The following is a 14,420-nucleotide window of genomic DNA, read 5'->3' as shown; positions in this document are numbered from 1 at the left end:
GGACATATCCGACTTAACTTCAACTCGTCAGGAAAAATTCCCTCCACAAGACATAAGTTTAAAACAGTAAGACAAAGGACTTGCAATGGATTTTATTATATTTTTTAAAAGGTTATTGGACATTAGATAAATGTCACAACTATTTGAGTTTTTAAGACTGCTGGCTAATGTAATTACTTCATTAGGAGTAATTGGTCGCCATGCAAAATTTTGAGAATTCACTGGCAAATTTTTAATAAGCTCCTCTGAAACCATATCTAGGGCAGCCCATTTTATTTTTTATTTCATTTACAGAATTGATGTAGGAATTATTGAATGAATCAGGTGAAATTCCAATGTTAGAATTATTTACAAAACTCATTTTTCCATTATCTTTTATTATTTTCCAGGCAGTTTTACATTTGTTGCTGCTATTATTTATTAATTTTTGTATTATGAGTTAATTTTGCATTTTTTACTGATTGTTTTATAATGTTTCTTCAGGTCTAAAAAAGCTTTTATTTCAGGTTCTGAGGGCCGATTTAGAATTTTTTACTATACCATTCAAAAATAATAATCTTTTTTTTATGTCAGCTAGATCATTAGTATACCAATTATGTTTTAATACTGATAAATTATTCTGGTTTACTTTTTTTAGTTTGGCAAAATAGTTGATATTGTCTATTAGCAGTTTAAAAAAAAATTGAAAAGCACTGAGAGCAGTTGGTTTATTCATACTCAATATGCCATCCCACTGATACGTGTTTAGTTTGTCTGTCAAGTGTGCCCAGGCATTATTAGAAACAAAATAATTTGTAATAACTGACAGAATCTGGACTATTTTCCGCTAATTGTTTTTTCCTCTTTACTGAACCAAAAGGTGCATGTATTATGAGACCATTGTGGTCAGAGAAAGGAAAAGTTAAAAATGTCACAATCTATTTTAAATTCTCTTTGGTAATTTACTAGAACATTGTCCAGACAATTAGCACCTCTGGTTGCTTTATTGTTTATGTAATAAAAATCATGCTGGGCGCATGACATTACAAAACTGTTTTGACATGTTATTAGTTTTGGTGACGTCAAAATTAAAATTAAAGTCCCCCCCTATGATAGAGGTGTAATTTGGGCAGCTAGCTAAGAAAGAGAGCAACTTGTCAAGATTTTCAAGGAAGATATGTGGGTTTCCGGATGGTGAGTGATAAAGTGACACTATTATAAGTTTTAAACTATCAATAAAAATTGCAGCTGCCTCAAAGTTTACTTCTGAAACAAATTGATTTACATCACATGTCATGCTTTGGACATCATTGCGGGTAAAAATCAACGAACCCCCGCGAATGTGGTTTGACCGACAGGAAAGCGCTGACACAGGTATAACCATCAGGTGCAGCTAGTTTAATTTCCTCCTCTTTGAGCCAGTGTTCACACAAACCTACCACAAAAATATTTTTTATCAGTTTAAAAAGGCTATCCAAAATTGAAATTTTATTTTTTAGACCTTGAATAATTTAAAAACAAAACACTGGAATTTGACCCGTTACAGTTAGAGACAGTATCAGATTAGTATTAGTATTTTTTTTTTGTTTACTTGTGTTTTGGTTACGTCTTCTTAAACCTAGCATAATTTATTTCTATGGGTCTTACTCCTAAAAAATCTATATTTATAGGCGTACTATTTAGTGAACCTGTAGCACATGACACACAACTGAACCATATCATCACCAGCACATTTATTACAAATGTTTACCACTAGATACTGTCGGAGTGAAGTGAGCATCTGTATTATCATCTAAGGTAGCAGGCTCCATTGTCTCCCCGTCTGAGGTCACAGATGATGACATCTCATCAGCAGAACTCAAAAGTGCTGTCATCTCACTGGGAGTTGCTGGATGTGTTTAGTATGGTTGAAGCGAGACCATCAGAAGATATCGGTATTGCAGCTGGGGACATATCAGCTTTCTCCCACAGTTCACGGTGAGAAGAGATGGTGTATCTTAGCTTCTCCACAAAGGCGGAATAGGATAGTCCGTTTCGAAGCTTCCTTTTTGCGTACTCATTACATGTGACGATGTAAACATAGGCTGGATAGCAGTAATAAATGACGGAAAAAACCATCGACTGCATAAGCTGAAGCTTCGCAAATTCCGGCAGTAGAGATCTGAATCTGTATAGACCTCTTAATCTGCCAAGTGCACGTTGTATGACATAAGTGACGTGTTCAGAGAATGTTAAATCGCTATCAAGCATGATGCCGAGCGTTTTCACCCTGTCACTCAAGGTCAAAAACTCCCCATCAAGAGCAATCCCACACCACTGTCTGTCAAGGCCTGTATTGTGTTGTGTGGTATAGTATGAAGGACAGTGCACTTGCCAACATTGAGCTTTAACCCATTGTCTACAGACCATTTACTGATGTTTTCAAGATCAGAGTTTATATGGGCAAAAGCCACCTGAACTGAGCTAGGGTCATAGGACAAATGCAACTGGCAGTCATCAGCATACATATGAGCCGTACAGTGTTTAATACACTTTGGGAAGTCAGAGGTGTACAGGTTAAACAGTACAGGACCAAGACAACTTCCCTGAGGCACACCTCGCTCCCTACTTAGAGAGGCAGATGTCTCGCCCTCAACCCTTGTCACCTGGCTTCTTCCTCCAAGATAAGACTTCACCCACTCAATAGCGTTTTCTCCAAAGCTGTAATAGTGCATCTTGGCCAACAACATTTTGTGACTAATTGAGTCAAATGCCTGCGAATAATCCAACATAACAATGGAGTTGTATTTTCCACTGTCTTTAGAGTCAATCAAATCTGAAAATAAGTTCATCAGGGTCAGTGCAAGTACTATGATTATGTCTGAAGCCAGATTGAGTTTTAGGAAGAATGTTCTTATCATCCATGTGCTTCATCAATTGCTTTAGTAACAATTTTCTCCAATATTTTGGACATCGCTGGTAAAATCGATATTGGCCTAAGTTGATTAACACTATGAGGGGTGGGTACCTTAGGTAGGGGATGAACTATACTTTCTTTCCATCTTTGTGGAAACATGCCTTCAGACAAGGACTCATTTATCAAATGTGTGATGGCACCTAGTGCATATGGACTCACGGCTTTAATCATCTGAATAGTAATTTTCATCGCTGCCCGCTGCTCTGGCATGTATGCCTAAATGGTTTTTTCTGATGTATATTTCACTTCAATAACACTATAGTTGATAAATCCAGAATACATAACACGTATAAGAATTGACAACATGTCCTTCTGTGTATGAGAACTTTCTACCATCTCATTTAACAAGCACGCTTCCTGAGTCTACAGCAACAGAATATCATGAAAGTTGCAAGATCAGACAGTGCACTTATACGTTAACTTTGTAGAAACATATATTCAATAGACAATAGACAATAGACAATTTCTTTATTTACATATCATAGAGAATAGTACATGCGTCATAAAACAAAAGTTGTGGTTAGTAAAATTTATACAATGGAAATAGTTTTTGTGTCATAGTTATATAATGCAAAGTTGATACAAAGTTTGATGTCCAGAGGGAGCTCTTGTCTTCCGCTGCACTGATTCAGGTGCTCAAGAATTCGGAGTCTGAATAGTAGGGCCTTTCTTGCAGCCATTTTGTTAGTTGGTTTCGCGAAACACTGAGGTGGCTGGTTTCTTAGATGATCTGCAGGTGGTTGAAAAACAGCGCTCCATTGGTATGAGGGTTTCTTCTCAGAGAGGCTTAAGCGGTGTAAGGGCAGGGTGAAGTTTGTGGCATTTCTTGTGTTATATGGATGTAGTTTAGTTCCTGATGTCTTAACTGCTGTGAAGTGACTGCATGCAGAATGGTTTCCCGGATGTAGAGTGAGATTGTTGTGAGAATTTTTAGTTGTTTAAAAGATTTCCCGGCAACTTTCCTGGTGATGTAGTCCTGCTAGGCATCTAATTGCTCTTTTTTGTAGAGTAAGAATCTTTCCCATGTTGGACGCTGTTGTTCCTCCCCATGATACTATTCCGTATCTTAGGTGCGTTTCGAAAAGAGCAAAGTAGGCAACTTTGGCTACCTCCATGCTACATATTTGTTTAATTCTGCGAATTACATAGATACTTGAGGAGAGTTTCTTACTTAGTTGGGTCTATGTGGGGCTTCCATGACAATTTCGAGTCAATTGTGATGCTAGATATTTGGTCACATTGCTTACTTCCAGGTCCAGGAGAGGTGCTAGGTTTGTAATTTTGTTTCTTGTGCTGAAAACTATTTGTACGGTTTTATTTTCATTTAATACTAGGTCATTAATTTGTGCAGTATTGTTTAGTTTGGTTGAAGCATGCAGTCGTGTTTATTGCGAGCATTTCATTGACTTTATTAGAGATGGTAAGCACAGTGTCATCTGCATACATTATAGTAGAACAGGCATCATCCAGGCAGTTTGGCATATCATTCGTGAGGAGGAGGAAGAGCACCGGCCCCGAGCACGGATCCTTGAGGCACCCCTCTTCTCACTTCAGTTGTTTGCTGATTGAATTTTTATAGTTTGTATAATTTTGGGTGTAATTTATTTTCTACCAGTTGTTTTCTTCCCTTGAGGTAGCATTTAAACCAATCTGCTTCTTTACCTCCTACGCCTAGGGCTCTTAGTTTTTGTAGTAGCTGATCGTGATTGAGGCAGTCGAAAGCTTTACTAAAGTCAAGGAACAGACTAGTTACTGAACATCCTTCCTCTAGTTGGTCTATGATGTGTTCTGTCAGCTGTACCAGGGCTGTTGTTGTTGACCTACCCCTAAGGAATCCATGCTGTTTGTTTGTAAGTAAGTAGATTATGCTGTTCGAGATGGTTTAGGAGTCTGGTAAGGACAAAATTTTCCTCAATTATTTTGGGAGAATGTCGGGATGAGTGATATTGGCCTGTAGCTGCCAGGTTCACTCAGTGGTCCTTTTTTATATTTTGGATATATTTTGGCGGTCTTCAGAACAGTTGGGAAGATACCTTGCTGTAGGGATTTATTTTATTATATTAGTTAGTGGTATTATCAGTTCTTCTTTACATCTTTTAACTAGTTTTGCGGATATTTCATCAATACCAGACGATGTTTTAGGCTTTAAGGAGTCTATAGCTTTTTTTTACTTCTTCGCTTGTTGTTAAGTAAAACTGTAATTTCTCATTTGTGACTGGAGCTGGGTCAGGGTTTGCAGGATTAATGTTGCTACTGTTTGTTTGGAGTGTGTTTTCTGCTATTGTTGCAAAATATACATTAAGGGAGTTTGCTATTTCGTGTGGGTCCTTTGTTATTTTTCCATTTAGCTGAAGACTTAGCTGATCATAATTTGTGTTAGTAGTTGCTTTTCTTTCTTTATTTATTGCCTGCCACAGTGCTTTTGATTTATTTTCTGCTTGGTTAATGTGTGCTGTAGTTTGTTCTCGCCTTAGGTGTTTTCAGTCTCAAGTCATATTCTCTTTTCCTCTCCACTGTTTGTGCTTTAATGTTTTGCTAGGCCTGTACGCTGTTCTATTTCTAAAGCACTGATGTACGCATTTTCAGTTGGTTGCATTCGTCATCCCAGACCTGTCCCTTTTTTTATTTTGTCTTCCTTTGACTAATTTCAGAGGGCAGGTTTTCATTTAATATAAGTTGTAGTGCACTGTGAAAGGAGTTATAGGCATGGTTGACATCTTCTTCCATTAAGATTCTGGTCCCCAGGTTTGTGCTTGTAGTTTTTCCTTGAACCGTGTTAGTTCTCTATTGGTAAATAGTCTTTTTCTTTCCTTAGCGGTTTTTTTTGTTTATTTTTGATGTTTTAAGGGAAAATGTTTGTGCTGTATGGTCAGATAAGCCTGTCAGAATGATGGATGTTTTTTATGCTCTCAGGGTCTATGTTAGTGCAGATCCAGTCTATTGATTTTTTAGTTTCACTTGTGATTCGCGTAGGAGGGAGATTCATTCTCACAATGTCCATATGTGGCAAGAAGTTCTTGAAGTTTTGTGTTGTCATTATTTTCCGTGAGATTGTCCACATTAATATCTCCCATGAGTATCGTTTGTTTGCTTGAGCTCATGATTCTATTTAGTTGTTCGGTTAGGACTTCAATTGAACTGTCTAGTTTTGCCCTTGGAGGTCTGTAAACGCCTAGTACTTGTATATTTATCTTTTTTTTCTTTATTTCAAAGAGGGCAGTTTCACATACAAGTTCTGGTTCAGGTCCGCTTGTTTCAATGAGTGTTATTTCCTTCTCCTGTCCTTTTTTCACGTATCCAACTACTCCTCCCTTGATGTGATCTTTCCTTGCGAAACCTCCAGCAAGTGAGTAGCCCTCAAGGCAGGTTGTAGCAAGGTTTTCTTGTGATAGTCCGTGTTCAGTTACTATTAACAAGTCTGGTTTTTCGCTGTTTAAGAGATGGGCGAGTCTATCTACTTTATTACTTAGCCAGTTTATATTTTGATGTATTATTTTTATGATGTTATGGTTGCTATGTGTTTGCAACCACTTCTATTCTACATGTAGCATCTGAATATTTAGATCTAGCTATTCTTAGATGGATACATTTATCATTAATATTTCAATAAGGATTTTATAAGATTGCATCCCGTACATCAAATGTGTGGATCAATAATGATGGTCAGAGGATTATCAAAAATAGATGGCTAAAGAAAGTATGAATGAAACAAAAAAGAGGAAAGGAAACTTTGAGGAATGAAAGAGGAACAAAATGAATGTTCTGTAGAAGGAACAGAACAAGAAATGGAATAGAAGAATAGAGGTACAGGAAGAGGATACGGAATGGAATTAAATATGAGGATAATGAGAAACTCACTTCCAAAACCACGGAATACACTTCTCGTCATCACCACCGCAACGATGTTGACCATTGGTGCAGTTGGCCAGACATGTACGATTGTCTGCTGCCAGGAAGAACTGATTAGGACACTCGCACCGGTAGCTCACTGGCATCTTGGTGTCCTCATACCTGTGACAGGACAATCACAATACGATTACTTAACCTAATTAAATATTTACTATTGCCATCCAGTAGTAGTAATTTTGAATGAAAACTATTTTTAACACTAGAAATTGCTTAAACAGTCCTGATCAGCACAATTTCTAGGTAAAGTTTACTTTTATTCAAGACTATAATTAATAATGTAGTTATTTGAATGAAAGCCACATATCCAAAAACTATAAAACAGTTACAAAATAAAAATATCATTAACGTAATTTGAGACACTGGAAGTTGACACTAATTTATCCAAAAACTACGTAAGTTATTAATTTACTGATAGATGTTACTAATATTCACTCACATTGAGTATTAGTTACACAGATAATAACATTAGTGATAAATAATACTCATGTCTAGATCCAAGGCCTTGATGTAGAACGTCTAGATAGTTACCTAAAAATGGAGCGTGAAAAGTTATTACAATTTTTTATCGCATTTGAGTCAACACTTCAAGTTACAAATTTCAAAATGAGAATTTGCTCAAAATAAAACTAATTCATGTATGTTTGCAAGAACTGACCCGTCCGGACTCGCATCGACACCGGGGACAGGCACCAGCAGGCAGAGGTGTGAACAGCCGCCGTTGTCACCTCCACAAGGGTTGGGGTAGGGCAGCTGCCGTAATGCGTGGAACACATGGATGTCATATGGGCGATGTGTTGTATTGCGTAATACCTGCAGGTCTTTACCTGTAGGCAACAATTGTCACTGATACATTGTAGTAAGGTTTACAACCAAACTGTTTATTGATTTTAATGTACACTCAGAACATTTTCTGATCAATATTTTCTGTCAATAGGTAAAAAAATATGTTGAATCCTAAATTTTAAGTAGAAACAGTAGTATTATTTCATAATTAATTAGTCATTTAGCATTTTTAATAGCACACTTTTATTATTGCAATTCGAAATTAATCTTTTGCTCCTAGGAACTTTTGTTTGGTTATGTATATAAAACATACATTTAAGCAAAGTTTTATGAAAATAAAATTACAACAAAGTAATTTGAAATCAGGCTCAATTGTTATTTTTTTGCCAGTGAACAAAAATCGTCATTGAAACTGTCCTCACTTTTGACCGTAATTGAAATTTCTCACTTCCCAGAAAAAGAACGACAATTTTAAATAATTCTATTGATTTTTCTACCACATAATCAACATCAGCCCATGTTCTACTCACAGAAATTCAAACTTCACCAGCTATTTTTTGTTTTATTGTATATTCTGTCAGAATAAAAAAATACAAAAAGTACGTAGATGCAAAGATCAAAGCGATATCTCCAAAACTAACTTGACAAGTGCTGAAATCTATTAGAGAAATTGGAAACTACATATCAGTTAATAAGAAAAAACCTTCCAAGTATTCTTTAGAGTATACAGCTGCACTGCAGTTTTGTGCCCATTCTAAACAGTGGCGTATCTAGGACTTGGTTTTGGGGGGAGGGCTAATTTGACTTAAGAGCATATCACAGCATAATTAAAATTTAAACATTTCACTACCGTATTTCAAACAAGTTGGATAGTTGTTATCAAATACCTTTCTTAAATTTAGGCTTTTGGGGGATTTTATCCCCTCATCCCCTTTCAAGTTACGCCACTGGTCCTAATACTAGATTCACGTCACCATACAATACCATGACAAGCTCAGCTTGTCATATTGTTCTGTTTTTAATATTGCCTCCTAATAATTGGTCTAGCCAACTTAGTATTATTAACAACAACCTACATTTAATTTATCTTCTTAGAGGCAGGTATGAGTGAAGACTGCAAGGTGTTCGGCTGCAATAATTCACACACCTGCTGGGGTGCACACACTCAAAAAACTCAATCCGTGAAAATTCAAGTTTAACTATTAGATGTGTTTTTTGTAACGGATATGTAGAATAGAATAGAATATGATTTATTTTTGAAAATATTACAATAACACATTATATACAATGGTATATACAATGTAATAAATCAATAAAGTAACCTAAACAACCAAATGTACCGTAGGACGGGGTAACTTTGGGACACTTTTCAAATGTTCCAACAGCTCCTGTCCTTATTTTTACAGTTAAAATACTGAAAAAATCATTAACATGTACGGTCATCCTTCCTCTTTCAAAATTGTTGAAAGATAAAAACTATAGAACCTACGGTATTTCATAAAAAAAATATTTAAGTTGTCCCAATCTTACCCTTTGATTGGGGGTAACATTGGGACAGCACTTTTTTTCTCCATTAGAAACAGCAGGAATACAAAGTCATTGTACTAATGTTACCACCACAATATCGTATAGCAGTACTGTTTACATAAGAAATAACTGGGAAAATGAGTGTGTACCAATTTTACCCATCTGTATTACCGTAGGACGGGGTAACTTTGGGACTGGGGGGGGTAATTTTGGGGACAGCGGGTAAATTTTAGTTTGCAGGCTTCCCTGGTGGATACACTGCAATAGTTTAGGCTGCAAACTCGTTCTTTATGTTGGCCTGTACAGTGTTGTTACCTGACGGCAGTTTACAGAACCTTTGCTAACGGCACCTGTGTGACAGCAAGGTTCTATTTCCACTCATCATTTTTGCGATTTCTCTCTTTTGATGAAACTTTCACTTGTGCCTTCGCAGGCTGCCATCACCAGATTAACTTCAGGTGTGTATAACGATTACTAAATATCTTCCTAAGTGTTAAGTGTAGAAGTAATCATGTTGTTATAAGAATTGTGATTCATAACCTATAAATTGTAGTTTTTCAGCTTTCGACGGGGTAACTTTGGGACTGTCCCAATCTTACCCCATAAGACTGCATTTTGACGTCTTTTTACATTGGTTTGTTTTTTTTTTCAGGATTTGATTGGACAACAATGCCTAGAAATCCTAAAAGACCTCTTGGAACAAGGCCATACAAAAATTATACAGAAGAAAGTTTACAAGAAGCCTTATTAGCGATCAGAAACAAGACACTATCGATCCGAAATGCATCTTCCAAATACGGAATACCAAAAAATACTTTACATTTAAAATCTCAAGAAAAAACATACACAGCCCGTAGGTCGAGCCACTGTATTTTCTGAGGAAGAAGAGGAACAGTTTGTTGCGCACAATTGTTGCCGTATCGAACTATGGATTTCCTGTTAACAGCTTTGATTTACGTTGTGTGTAGTGAAATCGTATCTTGACAGGAATTGGAAAAAATGAAACACGCTTCAAAAAGAACTTACCAGGAAATGATTGGGCAGATTCCTTCTTAAAGCGCCACAAAGCAGTACTAACACAAAGAACTGCGAAAAATATATCTTATTCTAGAGCAGCCACTGACGAACAAGTTGTTAACAGTTTTTTTGACAACTTAGAAAAAGAGCTTGATAGCATTCCAAAGGAAAACATTTGGAATTACGATGAAACAAACCTTGTTGATGAGCCTGGTTCTGGTAAAATAATAACTAAACGAGGAACTAAATACCCGGAGAGGATACAGAATTCTTCAAAAAGCATGTACTTCTATCATGGTATGTGGTAATGCCGCCGGGGTACTAGCGCCACCTTACGTGAACTACAAAGCTGAGAAAATATGGTCAACTTGGGACCGAGAATGGGCCTCCTGATACTCGTTATAATCGAACCAAATCAGGTTGGTTTGATAGCAATTCTTTTGAAGATTGGTTTGTGTCATTGATGCTTCCGATTCTCAAGAAACAGGAAGGACCAAAGGTCATCATTTGTGACAACCTTAGTTCTCACATAAACATAGAAGTTATCAAACAATGTGAGATGAATAACATCAAATTTATTGCGTTGCCGCCCAATTGCAACTCATCTTTTACAACCTTAAGATGTTGCGTTCCTACGCCCCATGAAGGTTGCATGGAGAAAAATATTAAAAGACTGGAAAGAGACGGCAGCTGGAAGTCGTTGTACGTCAGTACCAAAAGATCAGTTCCCTAACCTCTTAAACAGTCTATGGGGTGCTATGATTAACGGCCCCCAGACAACCTTATTGCCGGGTTTCGCAAGTTAGGGATATACCCTATAAACAGAGAGCCAGTTCTCAAGAGGTTACCATCAGGAAGTTTGGACACATTCAATTTCTTCTATTGTTGGCGAGAGTTTTCTCGAACAGATTACAATGAAGCGTCAAGAGGCTACCTCAAGGTCGAAGAGTTACAGAGAAAGAAAAAAGTTAAATGTACCTCCTGGAAAAAGTATATCCTCAGAAAGAATTCCAAGCATCTGCACTACCAATGGATCAACCATCCACTTCAACTGGAGTTCAATCATGCAACAAGAGAGTACGGCCAGATTTGAAGAAACTCGAAAAAAAAAACGGAAAAAAGAGAGTCGTAGACAGCAGTACTGAGGAAGAGGATGACAGGTTTTTCTGTTCAAGACTCTGAAGACTCGGAGACATTTAGTGAGTTTGAGAATCAAGATGTGACCCCATCCATTCCACTCGAACAAACATCAGCTGATGTCTTACATCTGGAAGTCGGGGACTTCGTCCTTGTAAGATACCAATGTGAACTGTATCCAGGAAGAATAATAGAGTTCGACGAAGATGGCGATATTCTTATATCCGCAATGAAGAGGTCAGCTTCAAATTGGAAGTGGCCTAACCCTCCTGACGAGATCCACTATTCAAAAGACGAAATTGTGCAAAAAATTGAAAAAACTCAGAACAAATTGGCCGGCGAGAAATTTACAGAGTTAAAGAGCTAGAACTGTACAGTGACCTTCTTTCTTCGGCTATTGTATAGCCAAACATGTGTTTGGACAATGTTACGTTGTAGAACATTATTGCTTCTTTTTGTCATACAAAGTTGTGTGTTTATGACCTCTTAAATATACCGTATACACAATGTACAAACCTAATGAGCAAACTTAAATAAAAATTTAACATTCTTGTAAATATGTTGTTCTCACTTAAGAACTGGGATATTACCATATTTTAATATTTTGTTTTGACATCACCTCAAGACTTATTTATTAAAATAATAAATACAAAAGTATTATTTTGGCCATCATACACAACATTAACATTAATAGTTTGTCTTCTTTTTAAGTTTTGTTGGTTATAGTTTAGATTATTTTTAAAAGATAAGTGTATTTTTAAGAGTTTAAACTAATAGAGCTCATAATCTTAGTTTGCACACACAGCACAATAAAATTGATTATTAAAATAAGAAAATAAGAGCAATAACTGACCTGTGAACTTGTTAGCTCTGGTGACGGCCTTCATGTTCCAGTCAGTCCAGTAGATGTTGTCCTCGAAGAGCGTTATGGCGAACACGTGTGGTACCTTCTCTCCCGACAACACAATGTGTCGGTGCCTGCCCTCAAGGTCGGCCGAGGCGATATAGTCCAGGTGAGCGTCCGCCCAGAAGATCCTCTCTGAGAAATAGTCTATGGTGAGTGCGTTGGGCCACGCGATGTCGTTTTCATACGTGAGGATGCGTGTTAGGTTGCTTCCGTCCATGCCCATCTTGCCGATGTAGGCCTGTAATATCAATAAATATTTATTGTAAGTCCCTTGATTAACCCAAAGTTATACAAAATATATTACTTATTTATTATATTACACATTTTACATAAAAAATTAAAACTAATGCAATAGAAGGGCATTTTGGTGTTGGCCGAATCATATGTGATTTTGTAGGTTTAGTTGCTACACATTAGTGCTACCATTTGATGCAGATAAAACAAATTTTAGCAATTTTAATTTAATTCCTCATCATTGTCTGTTCTACTTGTAGACAATCGTATGATACATTTTAAATTCTCTAAATTTGCATTGCGAGTGATATGATTAATTTCAAAATTAGTATGTTGTTTTGTATTCACTATTAACCCTAAACTAGTGCCACTATATATGCAGTAAAAATGTAATAGTTAATGTATTCTTCAATTTAAATTGCTCCACAATTTTGTATCACTTATCAATTAACCTTTCAATATGTCAAACTGATTCTATAACAATGACTAGGTTAATAAAGTAGCGTGTGTGCATTAGGCATTCCTAACCCTATCACAGCTACATACATGTATATGTTGCTGTCAATGTGTAAGAATCTTTATTTGTTTTCATTTAATTTAAACCAGGCCACTTAAACATCACTTAGAAGGCTCAGACTTCTTGAACCCCAATTCAAACAATAAACTTGTAAAACTCACCTGCAAGTGCCAACTAGTGAAGTACAAGTAACCGATGCCGGGATGGACTGCCAGACCCCGGGGGTCTAGAATGCCAGAGTACAAGGTCTTGCGCTTTGTTCCGTCCAGTTCTGACACATCCAGGTGCTTGCTGTGGCGGTCCAGCCAGTAGAGCTTACGCCCCACCCAGTCCACCGCCACTCCTTCTAGGCCATGGCTGTCATGACGGATTATAGCTTCTTTTTCTAGCCGATTAATGTGAGACCTGAATGAACATAAAATCCAAACTCAAAGTAAAACATATTAGGATTTATACTTAAGTTGTGTCTTTAAAATATGACATCTAGCGTAACTTTAGGGTAAAAATAACAGAATAAGGATGTTTATAGAATATAGATTGTCCTTATGAGATAGAAAATGAAGATGACTGCAGTGCAACCAACTCACCTGTAAATGGTCTTAGCACTGACATCACAGTAGTAAATGTAATTCTCTCTGTAGTCGAAATCGAGCGCGACAACATTCATGAGTTCCTGCTGGATGAGCGCATAGTGTGTTCCATCGAGTGACATGTTCCTCACGTAGTACTTGTTGGTGAACACAATCCAGGGATCAGTGCGGTCACGTCGCTTGCACGAGTGCTCATCGAGTGCACGATCGTAGTAGGTCTCGTCGCACTTACAGTAGTAACTGCCTGGTGTGTTGCTACAGTATTGCGAGCACACTCCTGGAGTCTCCGTGCACTCATCGATGTCTCTGCATGCCTTTCCGTCATCCATTAATCTAGGCACACAATCAAGACGAGTTATAAGGGGATAAAAGGATACTCTTACAGCAGGAATTAAGTAACAGAATGTCTATAGAAGTAAGTAAAGTAAGTTTTTAAAATACTAAAGGAAAAGTGTACTAAATAATTACACTTAAATACAGGATTAACAATGGCATATTATTTGTTAAGGAACAGAAATAGTAATAATTTTCTCAAAAGATTTTAGTTCCTCCTTTTTCCTAACGTGAAAATGAAAAGTAACAGCTAAAATTTAATTATTTAAAAAGGACAAACGTACTTTGTCAACACAACTCTACAAAGATAACTAAATATGAGAAAGAAAGCAGAAGAAATAAAAATGCTTAAGTCATACATTAGTCTATTTGCTCTAAATAGAATATTGAACTTTGAAATGATGAGGGGTGGGGAGGATGATACAATTACCGATGTTTGTCATCATTATACATGTAATAAAAACTGAAACAAAATATTTAAAGAACTTGTACTTCCTCTATTTTTTTATGTCCAACACTAACACATTAGGT

At 36.8% G+C, this 14,420-nt stretch overlaps 1 protein-coding gene across 1 annotated transcript in view; it reads right to left on the bottom strand.

The window, feature by feature from the left end:
• The window catches only part of LOC124353579 (low-density lipoprotein receptor-related protein 2), a 509,397-nt gene that overhangs the window by 16,100 nt on the left and 478,877 nt on the right, over positions 1–14,420 (bottom strand). Inside the window, exons 47-51 of the mRNA XM_046803481.1 lie at positions 13,554–13,889; positions 13,128–13,371; positions 12,162–12,453; positions 7,500–7,668; positions 6,794–6,946 (exon numbers count right to left, since the gene is read on the bottom strand). Coding sequence (XP_046659437.1) covers positions 6,794–6,946; positions 7,500–7,668; positions 12,162–12,453; positions 13,128–13,371; positions 13,554–13,889 — 1,194 coding nt within the window. The remainder of the gene's footprint in view (positions 1–6,793; positions 6,947–7,499; positions 7,669–12,161; positions 12,454–13,127; positions 13,372–13,553; positions 13,890–14,420) is intronic.

The sequence above is a fragment of the Homalodisca vitripennis genome, chromosome 2 (assembly GCF_021130785.1).
Source record: "Homalodisca vitripennis isolate AUS2020 chromosome 2, UT_GWSS_2.1, whole genome shotgun sequence".
NCBI classification, from domain to species: domain Eukaryota; kingdom Metazoa; phylum Arthropoda; class Insecta; order Hemiptera; family Cicadellidae; genus Homalodisca; species Homalodisca vitripennis.
This window is presented reverse-complemented; position numbering and strand designations above follow the sequence as displayed.